Below are 22,403 nucleotides of genomic sequence, written 5' to 3' on the forward strand. Positions count from 1 at the left end.
GCTCCCACTCCCTAGAACCATCCCTCCCCGTTCCCAAAAAAAATAAAACAGAATAAAATAAAACAAAGTAAAATAAAAAGTAAATCCCAGGGAAAAAAAAAAAAAGCCACAGTTAGACCTTCCACTCATGCAAACCGGCAAAGAAAAAAGGTGGGGGGCACGTGGAAGGCAGGGGGCCCACAGGAGCGTCCCCCCACTTATCCCCCCAAAAAACCACCTTTGAGAAGAAAAAAAATGGGAAAAAATAAATGCTAAACCAAGGGACCTGGGGAGTTCTGATGGGGGCAGGGGGGCCCCAGGCCTTGCCTCAGGAGGGAGAGGAGGCCTGTGGCCCTGCATCCCTGCGTCGGGCTGCTCCTCGAGGGGGCCCTGACTTCTGGAATGTGTGTGGGAGAAGGTGGGGAGGGCAGGCGGCCCCCGCTGGGCTGTGTGTGCGTTGGGGGAGGGCAGGGGCTCCGGTCCTCAGGAGCACAGGCTCGGGACCAGGAGCCTGGCTCCCCCCCCTCAGACCCCAGGTTCCCGGGGTTCCGGAGCCCAGTTCTGGGGTGCGGGGATACATGCAGGGGAGTGTCCCCCCTCCAGGGCTGGATCCAGTTAGAAAGGAAATAAATAAGAAGGGACGGGAGGGAGGCTAGGGGGTGTGAAGGGCTTGGGCAATTCAGTCCAGACCAAAGGGCCCGCGGGAGGGAGGCGGGGCGAGTCCAGGCCACGCCAGGGCCGGAGTCAGAGTCTCTCTCGGGCCGGGACCCAGATGTAGGGGCCTGAGAGGTCCTCGATGACACGCTTCACCTTGTGGTAGATCTCCTCAAAGCTGTCGCCCTCCACGATGGCTGGGGGCGGGGGAGGGGGGCAGGCAGTGAGGCTGGACACCGAGCAAGGGAGCAAGGGTCCCCGCCCACAGGGGTCCCCTTCCCAGCGCCGGGTGGCCGCGGCCTAACCTGAGAAGCACTCTGTGAACTCCTGCTCCAGCTTGGTGGCTCTGTCGAAGGCTTTGCGGGCTTGCTCCTCCGTGATGCGCTTATTGATCTCCCTGCGGACAGCCAGAGGCGGTGCCTGAGCGGCCGCCACCACCTCTTGCCACCGTCCAGGGCCCCACGCGCACGGCTCTTCTCATCCGGAGCCCACAGCCAGAGATGCAGCTCCCGACGGCCCCTAGGGCCACAACGGCCACCCCCGGGGCCCCCCACGGCCCATCCCCGCCTGGTGGGGCCGCTCCCGGGACCTCTCAGAGCCTCTTCCCTCCTGCCTTCGGCCCCGGGGAAGGCTCTCAGACCCCAGCTCCCCGAAGACCCAAAGGCCGGCTCGGCCCACCAGGGGTCTGCCCTGGGGGATGCTGGGAGCTGTAGTCCTGGCCAGGCCCAGGTGGGAGAGGAAAGGAAAGGCCTGGGACTCCCTGCGTGCTCTGGGCTCCAGCTCCCGGGGCAGTCCCCCTGCAGGGCTGCCAGAGCTGCTGTCCCAGGTGTGGAGGGAAGAGCTCAGCAGAGGCCCTCTGAGGCCCAGGGCCTTGGGTTGGGGGCTGAGGGGAGGCCCCCTGGGACCATACTCACAGCACATTCTCCAGGGAGCGGGGGCGGATGAAGATGGCGATAGGGTGCAGGTGGGCCGCCTGCAGCCGCCGCACGGCATTGGCCGAGACGTCGAGGATGCAGTGCTTCCCCTGGGGGCGGGCAGGATGGGCGGAGGGGGGCCGGCAGGGGCGGGCAAGGACAGACAGAGGTGCCGGGACAGGACACAGGACACGGGACGTGGAAAGGTGGGGGATGGGAGGTTGGCCAAAGGGGCAGTGATGTGGATGTGAAAAGATAGGTGAGCAGGGAGTCAGGTGAGAAGGGGTTACGGACAGACAGAGTGAAAGACAGAGAGAAAAAGGAAGGGACAGAGGGAGAGTGAGGGGAGAAGCCAGCACAGGAGGAGGGGGTTGGAGGGAACGAGGGAGGAGTGAGGGACAAGGCACAAGGGGGGGGGGAGCGCCAGAAGATGGGGCAGAGCAAGGCCAGAGGGGTGGCCGGGAGCAGGGTGGCGTGTGGAGGGCAGGGAGAGGAGAAAGTAAGGGGAAAGGAGAGAGGAAGTAGGATGGATGGGCAGACAGGACAGACAGATGGAAGAAACAAGGAGAGACAGGTGGGAGGGAGGAGAGGCAGATGGAGAAAGGAGCCATGGAGGGACAGAGGGCAGGGTGAGGGGCAGTGCGGGGGAAAAGGAGGAGGCAGAGGAGCAGGAGAAGGGGGTGCAGACCCCAGGAACAGGCCAGGGCAAAGGGCCACAGGGGAGCAGGACAGAAGGAGGGACCAAGTTGGGGAGGCCAAGCCACCAAGGGCAAGGCCGGAGGGAGAGAGGCAAAATGGGGCAAGGAGGAGGGAAGGGGAGGAGAGGGGACAGATGGTGGCAAGGAGTTTGGGGTCAGGAAGCAAGCGAGGGAGGGAGGCAGGGGGAGCAGGCAGTCAGACAGAGTTGCCCAAGAGGAGAAGGAGGTGGAGGAGGGAGTGGAGACCCAGCGGGGAAAGAGACAGAGAAAGAGAGTTAGAGAGAGCTGGGGGGAGGCCATGGGGTAGGGAGAGGGGAGAAGGAAGAGGCTGGGTGCCCGCGGGTCCTACCTGCTCGGCCACCTCCCGCACGGACTGGACGCTCGTCCCGTAGAGATGGCTGTTGTACTGGCCGGCCTCGATGAATTTGTGCGCCTGGATGTCCTTCTCCATTTTCTCCCGGGAGGACACAAAGTGGTAGTCCCGGCCATCTATCTCATACTCCCGCTTGGGCCGCGTGGTATCTGCCAGGAAGTCACGCCACCCCCCAAAGATCTAACCATCCCTCCAGCCTCAAGCCTGCCAGCATCCACCACCACAGCGCCAGCTTGGGGGCTGCTGGGGAGACCATGACTGCGGGGTCAGGGAGGGCAGCACCACCGCCCCCAGCCCCCGCCGGCCCCCTGCCCGGGTCCCCGACCTGGAACGCGGCTGAGAAGCACCCCTGCTCTGAGAAACCTGCGTCCTCCTGCACCCCAATCTGTCCTCCTGTACCCCAACCTCCGCTGGCCACTCTGCCAGAGGCCCCGCCCCACAGCCCCTGGGCCCAGCCCTCACCACCCTGCCCCGCCCCAGGGCCCACCGCACTCACGGGGTACACAGGATCCAAACTTGTCGGGGAACTCCGAGAGCAGGTCATCATTGGCTCGGTCCTTGGTGGGCCCAAGGATGATGATGGGGCGAGCGTAGTGCACTGAGGACAGAGAGCCAGCTGAGGCGGACTGCGGGGCAGGGAGCAGCGGGGGGCCAGGGCCGGAGACCGGGGACCAGGGACCGGGGCCGGGGCTGGGGCCTTACCTTCCATCTGCGTCACCGTCTCGTAGCTCAGAACGGAGTCTTCTCGACCTAGTGGGAGGCAGGGTATCTGGGAGGGGCTCTCAGACAGGGCACTTGGGGCCCTGTATCACCTTCCCGAGGATATGGAGAGCTCAGGTCTCCCTCACCCGGCCGGCCCAGCTGACCCTACCTACCCTGTGATCCAGAGCTGGAGCCCCAATCCTGTGAAGAGAGAGCAGACCACGTGGTTGGTGGAATGCCCCCGGCCATGAGGCTCCCCCTCTCCTCCCTCCAAGCTTATTGCCCCCACCTACCTTGGCCTTTAACCTTGACCACTCCCGCCGTTCAACCCTGTGGGGGACATGGAGGATGGGAGGGTAGGGAGATGGCCAGCATGGGGCCCTGCTCCAAAGGCTCGCAGGAGGGACAGTGCCCAGCAGACAGACCTCCAAGGAGTCAGAGGGCAGGCCCAGGCCCTCCCAGCTGCCCCCCAAGCCCCACCCCAGGGGCCGCTGGGACCTGAGCTCCTGCAGCAGGAAGCCTACAGGCCCCAGGAGCCTCACCGCCGTTTGCTGGGGATGAAGCCGATGTCATCGGTCTCGCTGTCGGAGTGGACCCGCCGCGCCTGCCACCACTCCTCGTCGCTGGCGTCAATCACATGCAGCACGTCCCCGAAACGGAAGCTCAGGGCCTGGCTCAGGAAGCCACAGTCCTTGGTTTTGTCGTAGTCAAACAGGGCCCTGGAGGGTGGGCAGCCAGTGGTCAGAGATGGGCGGAGGCCCCGGCGCACCGAGACCCTGCCAGGGCCCCCAGACCAGGGCTCTGCATCAGAGCCCAGTGGCCGACAGCCCTCCCACCAGGGTCGCGGACTGCGGGGAACCCACGGTGTGTGGACCGCGGTCTGCAGCGCCCATGCAGAGGACAGCCACAGGGGTGAGAAAGAAAAAGACCAAATTCCGGCCAGGCCAAGGAAAGGAAGGACCACCAAGGCAGCCGTGGGACTGAAGAGGAGACAGTCTGGCACCCCCGGGAGCCAGTGAGGACCGAGCCAGGGAGCCCCTGAAGTTCAGCAGGGAGAGAATGGCCAAGCCAGACCCGCCTGGAGGCAGGAGCCAAGCGGACAATTAGCGGCACCCATCAGCGAACGAGGAACACGGATTCAGCAAGACCACGGGGAGTCCAGTCCGGGACGTGCTAAATGTGAAGTGCCCGTGGGACATCCCAGGGGACATGTCCAGAAAGCAGATGGCCAGAAATGCAGGTCTGAACCTGCGGGAGAAGGTCAGGCCAGAGTGGACCGTGCTGAGGACAGCTATAGCCTCGGCAGGGAGCGGGGAGGCCGTGCGAGCCGTAGGACAGGAGCCCAGGGCGGGGAGGGCTGGGGGGGCGAGGAGCCACAGTGCCCACGGTAGTCCACACAGCCTCAAGGCCCCTCTCCACCAGCCAGTGACCTCTGCATCGCCGGACTGCGGAGGTTCCAGGCAAAGGGCCAGGGTGTCCAGGCCAGAAGGCACGAGGGGTACTCAGTATGGAGGGAGCCAGAGGCAGGCAGGGGTTGAGGGGGAAGAGCAGAGAACCAGGAGGGGCAGAGTCCAGGGAAACGTCCGACCTGATGTAGAAACCCCGTTTGGGGTTGCTCCGCAAGGAGGCGGTCCCCGAGCCCAGGCTGCTGTTCATGAGCTGCTCCCGAAGATCGTGGATCTTGGCCTCGAATCGGCTGTACTCTGGGGAAGGACAAGAAGGTTCCTGAGCTCCGGCCCCGGCCCACTGCCGCCGAAGCGGCCGAAGAGGGGATGCCGTTCCCAGGACCATCCTTGCCCACACGGTGGGGAGCTGCAGGCCTGGTACCTTCTGGTTTATACTGAGCGATGATGGTGACCGTCTGCCCCGCGTTCTTCAAGGCGATGGCCGCCTGCTCGTGGCTGGCACTGCGGAGGTCGACGCCGTTCACCTAGGGAGAGGGGAGCGGCTGAGCGGCCGCAGCTGGGGGCCCAGCTCCAGCCCGAGGCGGGGAAGGGCACAGGGCCGGCCTTCCCTCACCGCCTTCCCTCACCGAGAGGATCTGGTCCCCCTTCCGCAGCTCCCCGCTGAGGTCCGCGGGACCGCCTGCCAGGATGAAGGAGATGAAGATGCCCTCGCCGTCCTCGCCGCCCACGATGTTGAAACCCAGGCCCGTGGAGCCCCGGTGGATGACGATCCGTCTCGGGTCCCGGGGCACGTCCTCCTCCCCAAGCAGGTCCTTGGCCACTGGGGAGTAGCGCCGAGGGGAAGTTGGGGTCATGGCCGTGGGGTAGTCGGTACCCAGGTAACTGCTGTGACTGATCTCGTTGTCCAGGTGCTGGGAATAGGCTAGAAGAAGACGTGGGAGGAGGCGTGGGACCGAGCTTCGGGATGGGCGGCGCCCACCAGCCCACCTTCTCCCTCAGGAACCAGGGGAGCAGACTCAGAGGGAGGAGACAGGATTTCGCCAGGGCCCAGGTGGGGGGAAAGGGGCGTCCCATCCCAGCAATGCTGGGGGAAAGGAATTCACGGTGGCTGGTTCTCCCAGGGGGTCGTCTGTTTGAGGGTTACATGTCCTGGGTGTGCCCAGGGTGGTCAGGTCAAGGGGACCATGAATACCAGGCCTTGGGGGCTTTCTTTCAGGTTCTGTTTCTCAAATCTCTTAATCTATAAAATCCCTCTCTCTCTCTCTCTCTCCCTTTTTTTCCTTCTCTTGGCCATCATTGGTTGGGAAAACTAGGTCATTTGTCTAATAGAATTTCCCACTTTCTATTAGGCAGATTCTAATGGGGAAATCACGGCTGGCATCTTTGATGGTGTTAACATATGCCTGTTTCTCCTGTAAGCTGGTGATTTGTTCTAGAGACTTCGACAGACTCTAGTTCCATTTTTCCTGGCACAAACACGTCGTAGGCGACGCGGTAGGAAAAAAACAGCTATGCGGCGGGAGGCAAAACTATCTGGTCATCTTAGGTGAGACTAACTGGCAAGTTCAAGGTGTGGCCAGCTGACCCCCTCATTATTATCTCCCCGGCAGCCATCACCTAGGAGCTTGAGTGGCCACTGAGGGCCACTGCCTGGTTCTGGTTTTTTGCTGGGGACAGCAAAATAGGATATTCTACTTTTTTTTTTTCGGAGGAAGGAGCACTTATCAGGAGGAATTACGCTACAAAAAAGAACCTTCCCTGGGCAGCCTGGCTGGCTCAGTCGGCAGAGTGTGCGACTCCTGATCTAGGGGTTGTCAGTTTGAGCCCTACATTGTGTGTAGAGCCTAGTAAAAAATAAATAAATAAAAATTTTAAAAATGGGACGTCTGGTGGCTCAGATGGTGAAGCATCTGCCTTAGGCTCATGTCACGATCTCCAGGGTCCTGGGATGGAGCCCCACACTGGGCTCCCTGCTCAGCAGGGAGCCTGCTTTTCTCTCTCTCCAATAAGTAAAAATCTAAAAAATGATAGCAATAAAAATAAAAAGCATTTTGCCATTATCAACTGTTTGGTAATTCTGAGGTGTGGTTTGTCCAAGAAAGCAAGTAGACACGCTTCCCTCTCTCCCTGCATTTGCCAGGTGTCCTAATGGAGGGGCCCCCAGCACGCTCCAAGGGTGCCCAATTACTCTCAAGCAACATTATAATCTCACAGACTTTCATATAGTGAATGAGTTCTGACTGACTCGCCAGAAGGAGCCCCTCCTGGGTCTTTAACCCAGCAATCTTGGCTCTCTCCATTGCTTTCTAGGCCAAGACTGAGAACTGGCCCCTTCTCCAAGGAGCCTGGGTCCCTCTTGGTAGGATAACTACCATTCATTGCGTTAAGGAAAACATCTGTGTTCCTAGTTTACTACACTTTCACGTGAAAACAGAAGCTGAATTTGCTCCGTCTTTTCCCAGCGTCTAGCTGAAACAATTTTATGATGTTAGTCCTTCGATTATTGAATACAACGAATCGTATTAAAAAGTTTCCCAATACATGGGGTGCCTGGGTGGCTCAGTGGGTTAAAGCCTCTGTCTCCGGCTGGGGTCATGATCCCAGGGTCCTGGGATTGAGCCCTGCAGCATCAAGCTCTCTGCTCCGCGGGGAGCCTGCTTCCCTTCCTCTCTCTCTGCCTGCCTCTCTGCCTACTTGTGATCTCTGTCTGTCAAATAAATAAATAAAATCTTTAAAAAAAAAAAAGTTTCCCAATACAAAACCACCTTTTTGAAAAACCAAGTTTTTCTGGAACAAATCCCACTTTGAGACAATGTTATTCCCCCAACCTGCTGCTGTTTGGTCTATGTCTCTCTTCAGAAGGAACATGGGGCCTATGTTTTCCTTCTCTGATGTTACCTTTGTGACCATCTGAAATGCCCTCATATGATGAAACGTGAACTTTCTTTATCTTTTTTCTTGCTCAGAAGGAACGTAAGAATTATCTATTTCCTGAAAATTTGAAAAAAATGAACCACAAAACTGTCTGGGCCTTGTGCCTCCTGGGCAAGAGACCACGGACGATCTTTTCTAGGTCCTCTGAGGTGACTGATCTTTCCATCTATGCTCCAACCACAGAACAGGAGAGAGAGTTTCTATCTGGTGGTCACCGGGATGTCCCGGGGGTCACTGGGATGGGCCGTGGGGAGCTGTGAGGGGTGGAGGGTGCTCACAGGTCGTGATGTCTGGGGGAGCATAGCTGTCACTCAGGTAGGCGTTGCTGGGCTTGGCCACCTTCAGGTAGACCACATCATACGTGTTCTTCAGGGCTGCCACGGCGTCCTCGTGCATGACATCCTCCAGCCCCACGCTGTTGACCTGGGGCCAAGGACAGAGAGCTCAGACAGAGCCGGAAACAGCCCCGAGAAAGCCGCACCGTGGGAATGGTGGTGCGGAAGGCGGGGCCTGCCCGGGCAGGGAGGCGAGCCATAGGTGCCGGCTGGCAGAGGGATGGAGGTCCTCACCGCTAGAATCTTGTCCCCGATCTGCAGCCTCCCGTCCTTGTGGGCAGCACCCCCTTCAATGATCTTCGTCACGTAGATGCTGTTATCTCCGGGGATATGCTGGTTCCCTACACCCCCTGCGATGCTGAAGCCAAGACCTGGGTGGCGGGCAGGGCAGAGGTGGGCACTCTGGGCCGGGGGCCGGGGAGCAGGCCTGGGGACGGGGATTCCGGCTGGGGTGGGGGCGGGGAGATGAGCCTGGATTACTACCTTTAGGGCCTTTGATGAGCTTGATCTCCACGAGCTTCTCCGCCGGGGGCTTCCGGCGCATGACGTAGAGGCGGACAATGGAGCCTGCCTCCTTGAGGGCCTCCACCGCGGCCGAGTGGGTCACCTCCCGCACATCCACTTCGTTTACGAACAAGATGCTGTCGTTGACCCTGAGGCGGCAAAGTGGGCCTGAGCCAGGGGCTTTGTGCTGCCCCAGCCCTCCCTTTCCAGGGAACCAGCACCCTAACCCCTGTATCCCCTCCCCACCTGAGGCGGCCATCCTGGGCCGCAGCCCCGCCAGGAATGATCTTGGTGATGAAGATGGATGGGTCGTCTCCAATGTGCGGGTTGTCAGTGCCACCTGCGATGCTGAAGCCCAGACCTGAGTTGCCCTGGGCAGGACGAGGGGAGGAGCATCAGCCCTCCGCCCTGCCCGCTCCAGGCAGGGTGACTGGGGGCAGGGGCACACACAGGGGTTGGGGAGCTGTGACCAGAGCAGGAAGGGACAAGGCTAAGACATGGCACCCACTACACACAGGCACAGAGTCAAGCACCGACAGGGAAGCGGGGGGAGGGGACCTCAGAGCGGGGAGCCTGCTCACCCTTTCCAATGTGATCTCCTCGTATTCCATCTCCCCCTCTGTCCCGTTCACCTGCAACTCCAGCACGGACCAGAAACACAACAACAGTGAGACAGACATCCCTGCCTGAGAGCCGGCCCCCACCCTGCGCTGGGACCCAGGCCTTCCCTCTCTCCCTCCTTCCTTCTGCAAGGGCCCCAAAATCTAAACAACTCACATATCCCGGGGCTTCTAGGGTGTCTGTGTTGACAATCACAGGAGGAGAATTGGCCTGTGAGGGGGAAGGAGATGACAAGCTGCCTGAGCCTTGGCTCAAGAGGAAGCCCGTCGTCCTCGGGGTGGGGGTGGGGGGGGGGGTGGGGGGTCCCCACCAGCCTGGCTACCCCTTCAGCCTCTTAACCAAGCCTGCTCTCAAACCCCTCAAGGACCCAGCTCAGTCTCTACCACAGACACACACGCACCTGGGCCAGGCGCTCGCTATGCCCAGCCCAGGCCCCCTGCACGTGGAAGGAGGTGTCTGAGAAAGCGGGAAGGGAGGGAGAGACAGCCAGATGGGGGAGCAGCAGATGGTAAAGAGTTGGGGGGGCAGGCAAAGGGGGGAGCTTCTCACCGGATGTAACACCTCAGGCTGCCACTGCCTTATGTGCTACACACACCCCAGTGCTTCCATGTCCACCGGGTCCTGCCCCCCTCCCCCGCCCCCCCTCCCGCTCCAGCCCCCCACCCAGTCCCTGTCGGCCTAGATACACCCAGAAACCTTGAGAACCCTCCCTCGGATCTGCCCCTCACCTTCACACACATCTGCCCTAAATCCTGGGTGCCCGAAATCCGGGGTTCCCCTATCTGCAGGCCCCTCCCTCCCTCTCCCCCACCCGCCAGCCAATCCGCCCCTTCCTCTGAGGACTCTGTTGCCTAGCAACGGTATCTAAGCCCAGCCAAGGCCTGGGGAGACCCACCTCCAGAAGGCCCTGTCGCCAGGACAACGGGAGGGGGGAGATGGGCGTGGCCTAGGGGCAACCAGAGTCCCCAGGGCAGAAGGGATCCACTAGCCCCGCCTCTCCTGCCCTGGGCCCCGCCCCCCGGGAGCCCGGCCAGAGCAGTCGGGGCTGAGGAGGTTTGTGGGCGCAGCGCATCCTGAACAGCCCCTTCGGCCCTCCGGTACGCCCCTCACCCTACGCAGAGTGCACAGCACGTCAGGAAGGGGGAGTGGTGAGAGACATCCGGGTCCTATCTCTCAGCTACTCCCCCCCCCTTCATTCAGGAAAGGGTTAAAGTGGGGCGTGCCCCGGTCCTGACGTCAGTCGCCTCCACAACGCAGCAGGGTCTCTAGGCTCTGGGGCGGGGCCAGCTTCGGCCGGTCCTAGGGGCTTCCCCAATTGCCAGGGCAACCGCAGCGCCGTCTCCATGGCAATGGGGGAGGCGGCCAAGCGCTTCCTTCCGGGGTCCCCAACCTGTCTCCTCCTTAAACCAATATTTATTTGGAGCCTACCAAGCGCAAGGCGCTAGTCCCGGATTCCCCAGACTCTTCCATCCTCCCCTCCTCTCTCCCACCGCGATTTCTCAACACCACACACTGCTTCTCAAGCTCTGTCACAGATCTCAATTCGTACCCCTCCATCTACTAACGCCACCAACCTCCGACCCTTCCAATCTCAGCAAACACTGTTATCCAACCAATGGCCACTGACTGCCAAATCTCATTCCACACGGTCGTTCTCCATCCCACCGCCCATCCTCAATCCCCCGCCCATCACTAGCCTAGAGCCTCCTTCCCCAGAAGCCTCCTCCTCAGCTACCTTCATCTGCCTCCCACCCCTCTCTCTACAGCATCCCACACCCTCTCTCTGTATCCCTGTCCCACCCTGCAGTTTCCACCTTCCAAAGCAGCCCTTGTCCTCTGCCCACTTTCAGTCCCTATCCCCGCTCCAGCCCCATTCCCCCTCAGTGTCCATCCTAAGTTCTGACTCCCTGGAGAGATAAGCACGACTCTCCCTCATCCCAGCTTCAAACCCTCCAGATTGTCCCCAAATCACGGTCCTTCATTCTCAACTCCCTCTGCAAACCAAGGCTTCTCCTGTCCCCCAGCTCGGGCCTGGATCCCAAAAGATACCCAGCTGGCTCAGGGCCTCCAGTCGCTTCCCTTGCTTCCTGAGTCCTGATCCCAACACCCACTAGCCTGAGCCCACTACCACCTGGCACACCTCCCTCTCCTATGCCCCTCCCCAGGGACGTCATGGTCCCATCCCACAAAGAGCATGTCCGGTTGGCCTTCCTTGACTCCCTGGCTCACAGCACATTCCACGCTGTCTTCTCTCCTCCACGGCCTTCCTTCTGGTCCCTTCCATCAGCTCTTTCTGGGCCCTGACTTCATAGCCTTGCCTGTCCAACCCCTGCCCCCAAGGCCTCTGACCCTTTCATGGTCTCCCCATTCTGCTCCAGGCCACAGAATGGTTTCTCTTCCCTCAGAACTCCTCCTCACCCCAGAACCTTCAGCCGCCCCCTCCCTGCCTCCTCATTCCCAGGCTCAGAAAACCTCCTCTGGGTCTCCTCTGGTGAAATGTCAGCAGCCTCCCCCTCCCCCGGGCATCCCACAGGATTCTGGAATCCCACCTCTGCCCCCATAGCCCGCCTGGTGTCTCCCTTCCTCCCCATCCTGTGCCCCCATGGGAGGAGACTGAAGGGGAAGCAGCAGCAGAGTGGGCTGGAGAAGGGAAGGTCCCAGAAACAGGGTCTCCCCAGGGACCAGAGAGGGAAAACATAATGTGAGTATAGGGGAGGAGGAGATGGGGAAGGAAACAGGTGGTGGCGAGCAATAACGGGGGACAGGAGGGACCCGAAAAGGGAAAGCGCGGTGGGGGGAAGGATGAGAGAGAGGGGTGGCTGGGACGGGGAGAAGGACCAGGGAAGGGCAACTGGGAGAGGGAGAACTGGCAGCCTGAGCAGGAGGACTGAGCAGCTCGGAGGGCCTGAGCTGGGGCTCGGGGAGGGAGCAGGAGAGTGCGTGGGAGGAAGAGAGAGAAAGCATCCAGAAGCAGCAGCCAGCCAGCCAACCAGCCAGCCAGCCAGCGGGAGGGAAAGGCAGGGAGGAGGGGAGCAGAGGCTGGGGCCAGACCAAAGCAGAAAGGCCCCACGACTGGGAGCCTCCGACCAGACAGATGGAAAGGGCTGTAGACTCGGGGACACGGAGAGCTAGGCCCAGAAGCCGGAAGTGGGGGGAGGAGGCGGACGAGGGACTAGAGCAAATGAGGGCAGCAGAAGCTGGGAACAGAGCTCAGGCCGCAGAAAACGGAAATGGAGATGAGAGTGTGAAGGAATGCAGAGGGCCTGGGGTGGGGGGCATCCTGGGGGAGCACCCATCTGGGCACACACGTGCGTGCACACACTCAGGCACACGTACCCTGGCTGTAAGCTCTACGCCCACTACCACTGGTCTGGCCTCTGTTTCTCCTGGGTGGGAACGAGGTGTCTCCGGGGGGGGCCCCCCCAAAGCCCCCCTCCCCAGGCCCCAGGAGCCCAAGCCCCAGGCGCCCCATCCCAGCCTCCTCCCAGCTACAGCTCTCGCCCTACCGGCCCTTGGGGGTGGCTGGCGCTCCGAGGCTCCGAGGGCCGCACTGGGGAGGATGCCGCCTGAGTCTCCTACCTTGAGGGGAGTGAGGTGGGCGTGGCCCACGACCCCGTGGACGGCCTCGAGGTGGGACAAGTTCCTCTCCGCCACGTGCATCAGCTCGGGGGCGTTTACCTGGTTGGGGAGGTGGGCCGGGCTGTGCTCCAGAGGGGGCGTGTCTTCATCTTGGTAGCGGTATTTCTGGGGATGGGGACGGAGGCGTCACGGGGACAGCCCAGGACCTCCGGCTCCAGGCTGTCCGCCAGGCCGCCTCCTCTGCCCCCACCCCCGCCAGTGCAGTGCGGAAGGCCCCAGGGCCTGACCAGTTCCTCCCCCTCCCTCTCCTCCAGCCCCATTGGCTCCCCACTGGCCACCCTCCCCCAGCCCCTCTCCTGCTAGGCCGGCCACTGCTCTCCTCCGTGGGCCCCAAATCCCAGTCCCTCTCCCCAACGCCCCCCTGCACATCCCCCATGTCCCAGGCACTCCCCCACTGCCCGTCCCGCCTTCCACCTGGCACACCCCACTTCCGGCCTCCTTTTCTCCAGCCCCACCCAGGCCTTCAGGTTCAGCAGGGCCTCTGACACTCTGTACCCCCCATTACCACGCCCATCCCCAACTTCTCAGCTTCCCGAGACATCTTCACCCCACTCTTCCCATCTGTAAGCTCCCTCCTCCATACTCAAGCTCCAGCACCCTCCCCCCTGCCCCATCTCACTCCCACCCCACCCTCTGAGCCTCAGTCTCCCCACCTGCAGCCTCTACCCCAGGAGTGACTGGCTCTCCAGCACTGGCGGGCCAGAGGCAGGGACTGCAGTCAGGCCCTTGGACTAGCAGGTACTTGGCATCAGCCCCTCAGGCAGGACAAAGCTAAACTCCTCCAGCTCATCTTCCACTGGCCCCACTGGTTCCCAAGTAGTCCGCAAAGGGGCCCCCAGGCATCTGGCCCCATCCCTACAAAGGCCCACAGTCCAGCCAGCTAATCGGATATACTAGAAGGGGATGGAGAAGGCAGGGGGAGGAACGGAGGTAGTAGGGCTCAGGAGGGGGGCAGGGATGGGTGTCGTTCCACGTTGGCTGACTAGGGAATGGGGTAGAGCACTGAGTCTCAGAATCCATTCCTAGTCTCCCTCTGGCTTTTAGGGGTGCGAGATTCAACATGACCCCTGACTCCCTTCCCAACTAACCACCAGTCATCTCATCTGACTCCCACGCTAGCTTAACAAGGATGCCAGTAAATGAGATTAACTGGGGCCCAGAGAAAGAGGAAAAGGACAGCCGGATACAGCAGCGAAGGGCGGCAACCCTGCCTGGGTCTTCCCATACCGACCTTGGTCCTCACACTATCCCCCTCCTCAAGAGCCAGCCCCCACAGAAGCAGACCCTCCCGAAACTCCAAGCTCAGGGAAGGAGGGGGAGGGTACCACAGGCAGGGCTCCCCCAGAGGCAGGAGAAGACAGAAGACACCCCCCTACACACACACACACACCCCCCACCGGACACACAAGTAAAAGAAGGCAGAAATCCCCTCTCAAGAAAACATCCGAAAAGCTGAGCACCCCAGCCCTGAGAGGGCAACAGTTACAAGATCGAACTAGAGGAAGCTTATCAAGGTCAATGCCTGATGCTCAAGCAAGATTCTGAAAATGAAAATTTGGAGGATGTAACCCAAGTTCAACCATAGCTTGGGTGGGGGGCGCAGCAGAACAGGTTTGGGACTTGGAGCCAGCCACAAGAAGGCTCTCCCACCCAGGACAGAGAGGTGAGAGACGAGAAGTTCCCCTAAGAAGGAAAACAGGGGCTCATCAGGATACACTCCCGTTTTCTGGGCCACAGACTTGGAAAGAGAATCCTGAGCTCCAGATTTCAAGACCAGCCTTTGGGCGCAAAAAGTAGAGAAGAAGGAAAAGTGAAGGGTCAGGGAGAGTAAACTGAAAAGCGCCCCCCACCCACCCAGAGGCTGGGCCATCTTGGATAACAGAACCCCACGACCTGAAGGAGGGTGTTCACTGCACACCCTGAAATGGTGGTCTGCAGCCTGAATAGTGCCCCAGAACTGAGGGTCCAGGGGAAAGGGGAGGAAGCAGCTCCCCTCTGTACTTCCCAGGAGTCCCATAACCTTCCTGGTCCTGGGGGGGGGGCGGGGAGCGCAGCTTCTAGTTTCTCCAAGTCTGGGGAGGGTTCAAACCCCCTGCCCTTCCACTTTCAGCCCACCTCACAGAGAAAAATCCCTGAATCTGATGAAGAAATGTCAGGGTGCACATATGGCATATGGAATGGCAAAAATTCATTGTTTATTCTAGAGAAGAAAATGAAGGTAAAATTTTATCCCAGTGAGACTGCAAACACCTCTCCCTGCCCCCAACCCAATGGGGGTGGGGGACTGTCTAGGACTGGGGAGGAGACTCCCCTGCATTAGAAGACAATGTGAGGGAAATGGGGTACAGGTTCCAGAATGTGGCTGAAGGAGGTTAGGGCCCAAGTTCAGTCCTGGGAAATTTTCAGATAACTGTACATGTAGTAAGGGATGGGAGGGCGGGGAGGAAACGTCTGGAGGGGTGGGGGGAGGGTAATTCCCAAACTGGGAACTGGGGGGGGGGGGGGATCCGGGTCAGCACGCCTCCGTCCCAGATTACAGGACCACTGAAGCAGGACAGGCAGGAAAGGAGGGTCCCCTCTTTTACCCTACTGGGACTCAGCCAGAAGGGCTATAGCTCAGATGCCATTGGGACCAAGTCTGAACCCCCAATACGTTAGGGCATAGGCAAGTAAAAGGCCTGGGGATCGCTGTTGTTCCTTCCCCCTTGGTCCTCTTATCACTGAAGCCCCAGCTGTACAGAATGACCTGGAACCGGGGCTTGCACCCCAAAATAGAGGGGTGTCAGTGAAAGCGGGGATGTGGATAAGAGGGGCAACCCGCTGCGCCTGTCCGCGAGACACTGCAACCCAGAGACCCCGCGCCAAGCAGAAGGAAGAGCGACAGCACTTGAAGCTTGCACCCTGAGATTTGGGGGGTCCGGGAAGAGGGGAGCGGGGCCGGAGCCCGTACCGCGGCACGTACCACGCAGAGACACATGGAGGCGAATCTGTTCCGAGCCGACATGGAGAAGGGGAGGGGGACTTAGGGGAGGGGGCGGGTGGGAGAGCAAGGGTCCCAGGGCTGGGGGAGGGGGAGGGGCAGAGGGGCGGGGGCTGCGGCGGACGCGGCGACAGGAGGCTGCGGCCGGAGGGGGGGGGGACGGCGCCTGCGCAGTGCGGGAGAGCGTCACGATGGGAGCGAGGGGGTGAGGGGAGACCCTCTTAGCCATCAACTTCCCAGGTTCCAGCTGTTTCTCTGTGGACTTCGCCTTACACAGGACACGCCTATTCCGACCCCTCTACGGACTGACCAGTTTACAGATAACAGTTCTCACCTAATTCCTGCCCCGGAAATCACCAGGCCCCTAACGACTCCCAAACCTCCCCGGCCACTCGTCTCCAGCCGACTCCGATGTGCGGGAAAGCAGCAGCACTTCTGCCTCACTGCAGAGGGACCCCCGGATGATCGAAAATGCCTCCCACAAGCCCCTCCCCGCTACTTCCCCAAACAGGGTTATTAATGTGGACAGCATCCCCCCGGATGCCGAGACATCTATTCTAACCTGCAGCCCAGCCCCACCTGCTAGCCAGGCGATGCTCTTCAAACGTTTACGGACCACCGGTGCTGGTCGTCCTCTCGAATGTAACTGCCCTTTAAATCCTCCCTTTCAAAATCATATCCCCTAATCCGCCCACAGAGACCTTGAAATTAGTGCAAATATTACTCCTGCTCTAATGCAAACATCCAAATAAACAGTCTTCAGACGGGTTTGGGGTCCCTGTCCAAATAAATCCCTGCACATAATGAGATACTCCTGATTTTCCAGTATGCCCGCCCAGGGTACCACCGGAGGGGCTCCTGGCTGGCTCAGTGGGAAGAGCTTGTAACTTTTGATCTCTCAGAGTCGTGAGTTCGAGCCCCACGATGGGAGTAGAGAGTACATAAATAAGTAAATAAACTTAAAGAAAAACTTAAAATTATCTATATCTATATGTATCTCACCAACCATCAACTTCTGGGAGTCCTTAATGTATCTTAAAGCTTGACCCTCCACATTCAATTGCACTCTCTTCAATTTATTCCCAAACCTTTAAATTAGGAAATACTTCCCTATCCCTTTCCTTCACTTCCCAAGTTCATACAGTACTCCTCTTCCTTTCTGGCTGCCCTTCCCACATCTCAACATCACCTTCATGATTCTGAATTCCAACTTTGTTAGGAGATTGCTCCCAAATATATCTATCTCCCCCACCTCCAAGCCTCAAAAAACATTCACCCAAAGATTTGGCCTGCAATTGGCAGTGACCCACAAATCTTTCGGAAGACCTCAAAACGACTGCCTCTGAGGTTTGCTTTTTCCCGCAAACGACTAATCCTGAAAGCAACTCTTCCAAATGTTCTTCCATTAAACGCCCACCTTCCCGGCTTTTAGAGCCCAGCGAGCAGTCTCCTCAAATTTGTCCCTCGGGCTTCTTTATAATGCCCACACAGGACAGAGAGGACGGACTCGGAGGCCCCAAAACCTCGCCTATGTCCCTCCCTTCCCGTTGATCGGAATCTGCTGGGTGCGCCCCCAAGATGACCCCCAGCGCCCTAGTTTCATGTCTGGCTGGAATGCTCGCATCCCTCGGAGGTTGCCCAAGCAGAAAGGAGCCAACTTGAAATTCCTTCTAGAATAGAAAATGCACAGGCCCCGGTTCTCCACCAGCGGGCGCTGTGGCCCCTGAGACCCTCCCCCTCCCCCCATTTCCTTTTTCCCTCCATTTTCCGTTTCCCTGTTGCCTGGCAACGCAGCAATCAAGGACTTTGCTGTCGCCTAGCAACCGTCTCCCTGGAACAGAGAGCTGAGGTAGGAGGTTGTGTTCTGATGAAATCTTAACAGGCCTCCATCTTATGAAGACTGAGACGTCAGACGGCCCAGCCCTCGGATTCTCCTTCCCAAAGACCCCCCGCACCCCACAGTTCCTTAGACAACAGGCCCCTCAAACCCCGTCTCCTGTCGGCACATGGGACCACGCCACGCCCCTGCCGGGTCAGCCCCGCCCTCACTTCGGTCAGGTTACCCCGCACTCAGGCCCCGCCCCTTCCCAAGGGTTGCTGCCCGTCTCCCTCGACAGAGTAAGCCAGGCCCCGCCCACCTCCCCCCCCTTCCAGTCGACCACGCCTCCGTCCACTTCCCGCCCATTCGCTCCCCCGGCCTCGCCCACACTGCCCCTCCGCCACGCCCCTGTCCGCCAATGAATGAGGCCGTTGGCCACCCTGCCCCGCCCCCGGCATCCGGGCCGGGCCCAATGAGGACCACCCGGAGGGTTTAACCGCTTCGCCTCCGGGGCTCGGGCCCAAAGCCCCCGGTCTTTCCCCGCTCTCCCCCCTCCACCCCCCCGTTCTGCTCCGCCCTCCGACACCCGCGCCCGGCCCTCAAGTCCGCCACGCAACTTCAGTCGTCGCCGGTTGCCATGGCAACGGCGGCAGCAGCGCGGGGAGAAGGGGGAGGGACGGGGGCGGAGTGGGAGCGAGAGGTTCTCCGAGACCAACGCCGGCAAAGACCCCGGCGCGGAGTAAGACGAGGCGATCGCTAGGCAGGCGGGAGCACGACGCGAGGGACCTGGCGCGGGCCCTCCATAAATGTTCCCTAAATTACTGCGGCAGGAATCTAAATATAGGCGATGAAAGATGGAGGACTCCCAGACGGGGCTGGGAAGCCTGAGACCGCAAAGCCTGGGCACCCCCGACCCCACCCAGCACGTTGGGCGCGGGGGGCGCTGCGGGGCGGGGGGGATGGGGAAGCAAGTGCCTCGTGCCCCCTGCTGGCTCCTCCCGGGCTACCCTCCGCTGCCCTGGATACAGGCGGACCACAACTCCCAACAGCCCCACGGACAGCAGGCCCCTTACACCGAGGGCTCTTGTGCCTCAAGGCCTTATGGGAGTTGGAGTCCTCGTCATCCAGAGACTGACAAGTTTTCCGGCCAAGGAATGTGGCAAGCCTGGGTCTCCTCCACGCCTCTGTAAAACCCCAAAGGCATGATTGATCCTCTCTGTGCAAGGCTCCTTCCCTCGGGGATGCTCGCCGTGGACTCCATCGAAGAAGTAGGAGTCTGGATGGGAGGCGAATAAGCTCCCCCTCCCAGAAGAGCCTGCCAGCCAAGCAAGCCCCTCACCCTCGCTCGCGATCGCGTGTGCGTTCACATGTTGGAAGCAGAGCCCACACATTCCAACTGGCTTTCTGGGTACACCTGAGCAGAGGGGGCCACAGCCAGGGAACCTAAGGCTGAGGGGCAGGCTAAGGGCAGGAGACCGGAGAAGCAGAGGACCAGACAGACATTAAGGAGACCAGGCCCGAGTAAGGGAGGCACGAAAAATCCACTGACACTCCAGGGAACAGGGGAAGCAGGAGCCTGGGGAGAAAGCCTGGAGCCATAGAACTGGGGGGGTTGGGGACAAGCAAGTAGCCCGAGAGGGCATGGGGACTCGGGACCCAAAGGTCCTAGGGCTCCAGTCTCTTGCATCCATTGCTCACACGTGCATGATGCATGTGTACACACATGTGTGAGTTTGTGGCAGGGAACATGTGTGTCCTCAGCTCCCTCCCCTGAGAAGCTGCAGTTCCCACTAAATATAACCCCCTCCCCAGCCTGTGACTCACCCGGACCCCGCCTCCCCGGCCCCCACTTCCTGTCCCACCCCCCAACCCCCAGCTGCCTGCCACCCGCCCAGGCCTCCCTCCACACACCAGGCATCCAGCTTGCCAGTCCCAGAGTCTCACAGCCAAGACCTAGGTATTCTGCACCCCACCAGGAGCTTGCCTGTGCTCCCCATCCAAGATCTGCCCTTTCCAGGCTCCAGGCACAGGGACACCCTCATCCAGTCCTCCGCTGCTTGCTGCTTGCTGCCAGCTCTGCCCTCCTCCAACTCCTTTTCACCCTGGTAACCTGAAATCCAGGTGTCCTCCCCCACCTTGATCCCCTGTGTCAGGGGTAAGAGGAACATTCCCCTCTATCTTTTCCCTCTTCTCCTCTTCCCCTTCTCCTCTTCTCCTATTCCCCCTCTTCTCCCTCTTCCTCAACAAGGGGTGGATACAGTGTGGGAGGAGACGGAGACAGTGAGCACCTGCCTGGGCCACCCCCAAATTCTGCACCACCCACCTGCTCCCCCTCCTCAAATCCCCTGTCTCCCAAAAGCTCTCCTCCTCCTCAGAGTCTGGCAACCAGGGCTGCTTCGAGCTTCTCCCTCCCATGGGAGTATCCCAGACCCTGGCCTCACCTGGTCCATTCCCCCCGAGGATCCTGTTCCAGGCGCTAGCCCTCTGACAACTCCCAACTAAACCCATTCTGTAAGATCAAACCCTAAATGACCAGTTCCCTATAATTGAGCGTAGCCCAAAATGTATCTACCACAAGATGCTTGCTCTGTAGGTTGAAGGCCCACCCCTTCTCTGCCTGCCGACACCCCCAGACCATTCAGGCACAACCAATAACCGTCTACCCCCATGCCAAGAGCCCCCTGAAACTGGACGAGACACCTGGAAGCCAGTTTGTCGCCCAGGAGGGAAGAGGACCCCCTTCACACAGTCCACCTTCTAACGTACAAGAGCAGGGCTCCCTTGTGAGCCAGGCTTCTCCTTAGATAAGTCCCCTCCAACATCGTTGGTGAACCCCAAAACCCATTAGCCCCCCAAACCACAAAACAGCCCAAATTTTCCATTTCTCTACAGGTACAAAGGGATCACTCCAGGGGGCACCTGTGGCCAAACCCAGCATTATCTCAGATATGAACCCCAAAACTAAACCATGACCCCCAAATGCATCTTTTGATGCTGTCGCTCCAGGGCCCCCAGCCTGAAATGAGGCCTGCCTAACCCTTCCCCACAAACTCATACCCTCCTCCCAGGGCAAAGCCCCCCCATCATGCTTACCTTGGTTGTCACTATACAGAGACAGTCCATGTTGGGGGGGCTGGCCGCGGCGGCGGGTAAGGGGCTCTGACTTCATCGGAGTTTCGTGCCTCCCCTCCGTGGGTTCTCACCCCTCCCCCCTCCGCACCCCACTTTTGCAGGGGGGGCCAGGATGGGGGGAGGGGTGAGAGGGGAAAGAAGGGTTGGAGAAGGGGAGGGGAGGGGAGCGTGGGAGGGAGGGGAAGGGGGCCCTAAAAGGGGGTCCCCAATGGAGGGGAGGGGGCTTGGGGAGCACACCCCGATTCTCAGGAGGGGCGGGGGCACCGGGGGCTGGCAGCCCCGGAGTTCGGGGGCTGGGGCATGAGCTGGGGTGGGGGTGGGGAACTGGATTTCGGGGAGCCCCGGGGGAGGGGGGGGTCTTGCCTAACGGCCAGGGGCTAGGGGCCGTGGCGGGGGAGTGGGGTGGGGGGGTTGGAGGCGGCAGCGGCCGAGGGAGCCGTGTAGCCGAGGAGGGAAGGGGAGAGAGGAGGAGAGAGGAAGCAGGGGGAGGGAGGGAGGGAGCGAGGAGCGAGGATGGGGGGGTGCCTTGGCAGAGTTAACTGCTTCAGTGCCGGCAGGAACCCGGATAATGGGAGAGGAGAGGAGAGCAGCAGCAGAGAGGCCCTGAGGCAAAGATGGAGGCCTGGCCAGGCACCAGCGCAGACGACAGAGATCAGGAGGATGACTCCCGTTTCTCAGAGGCGGAAGCACCCCGCAGTGGGGCTGGGAGCACCCATGCTCCCTTCAGTCCTGGGGCCCGGCCCTGGCAGGGGGCAGGGCCTGAGGGAGGGGCTGGCAGGAGGGACTCCCTGGGGGGTGGCGAGCCATCCCTCAGGAGGCCCGAGAAGTGACTGTCCTGGACTCTTCAGTGTCCTCAACTGGGGCCCAGGAAAGGGGGGAAGCAGGAGGCTAGGGAGGGGGGGAGTGGAGAGGACATTCTCTACACCCCAGACTCAGGAGTTTGTCCTCAGGGCCCCCAAGTCGCCCAAGTGAGCTCAGCCATCCCCTGCCTGCCCACTCCCTGAGGACAGGGCCCCACCTCACCCCCTTACCTGGCTCTCCGAGATGCAGGCCTCATAATAGTCCAGGATGTCTGTCACCAGAACAGAGCTGAGTTACCCTCCCCCAGCCCTGCCTCCCAGGCCACCCCTGCCACCAACTCGCCTCCTGGTGTCTGTCCAGGGAGGAGCACCACCAGCCAGGACAGCTGGATCCTGAGGGAGGACAGTCTAGACGCCTGACCCCTGCATAGACCCCCACTTGCCCCATACCACCTACTCGCTCCCGACCAGCCCCCAAGTTCAGTCACTGCCCTGGGAGGCCCAGGCCACCCTTTCCACCACTGCCCCTCAGAGAATTGGGGCTACTCACCCAGCAAGGCCTGGAAGAGGTCACTGTGCAGCACGGCGAGGAGAGGGGGTGCCCATCGCAACAGTGGGGGCGCCAGGAGCCAGAGGGCTGAGCGGGGGGCTGGCGAGATGCAAGCAAGGGACGAGGGAGTGGGACAAGGAAGAGACAGAGGGACCAGGACACTCACTCACCTTCCCCAGCCTGTGCTCTTTCGACCCACATTCTATGGGAAGGTTCAGGAGAAGGGTCCCCGAATCCCAGCCCCCACCCCACCCCACCCCGCTCAACCCCCAGGCCTTTCCTCCACAGGACTCTTGGAGTTTCACCTCTGGGTGTCTCGGACATCTCTCCCCTCTGACTTAATCTCCCTAATCCGCTGGGTTG

At 60.5% G+C, this 22,403-nt stretch overlaps 1 protein-coding gene across 12 annotated transcripts; it reads right to left on the minus strand.

Annotated features, from left to right (window-relative positions):
- Window positions 1-279: 279 nt before the first annotated feature.
- DLG4 (discs large MAGUK scaffold protein 4) lies at window positions 280-22,379 on the minus strand. Of its 12 annotated transcripts, none has more exons than XM_032322429.1 (22): window positions 22,346-22,379; window positions 22,041-22,139; window positions 21,722-21,762; window positions 12,799-12,864; window positions 9,277-9,330; window positions 9,081-9,131; window positions 8,746-8,870; window positions 8,479-8,648; window positions 8,230-8,366; window positions 7,939-8,083; window positions 5,353-5,648; window positions 5,148-5,250; window positions 4,909-5,023; window positions 3,863-4,039; window positions 3,614-3,650; window positions 3,494-3,521; window positions 3,321-3,368; window positions 3,115-3,216; window positions 2,595-2,767; window positions 1,548-1,657; window positions 939-1,030; window positions 280-830 (listed from the first exon to the last, which is right to left on the minus strand). In XM_032322429.1, exons 1-22 carry the CDS (start codon window positions 22,362-22,364, stop codon window positions 724-726), a joined length of 2,295 nt encoding a protein of 764 aa, XP_032178320.1. In that variant the 5' UTR covers window positions 22,365-22,379; the 3' UTR covers window positions 280-723. The 12 variants fall into 12 exon arrangements, 11 of the variants coding, with proteins under 11 accessions (XP_032178320.1, XP_032178319.1, XP_032178318.1 ...); XM_032322428.1 differs by having other exon boundaries at window positions 9,081-9,140; XM_032322427.1 differs by having other exon boundaries at window positions 12,700-12,864.
- Between the last annotated feature and the right edge of the window lie 24 nt (window positions 22,380-22,403).

This window comes from Mustela erminea, chromosome 18 (assembly GCF_009829155.1).
Source record: "Mustela erminea isolate mMusErm1 chromosome 18, mMusErm1.Pri, whole genome shotgun sequence".
In the NCBI taxonomy this organism is placed as follows: domain Eukaryota; kingdom Metazoa; phylum Chordata; class Mammalia; order Carnivora; family Mustelidae; genus Mustela; species Mustela erminea.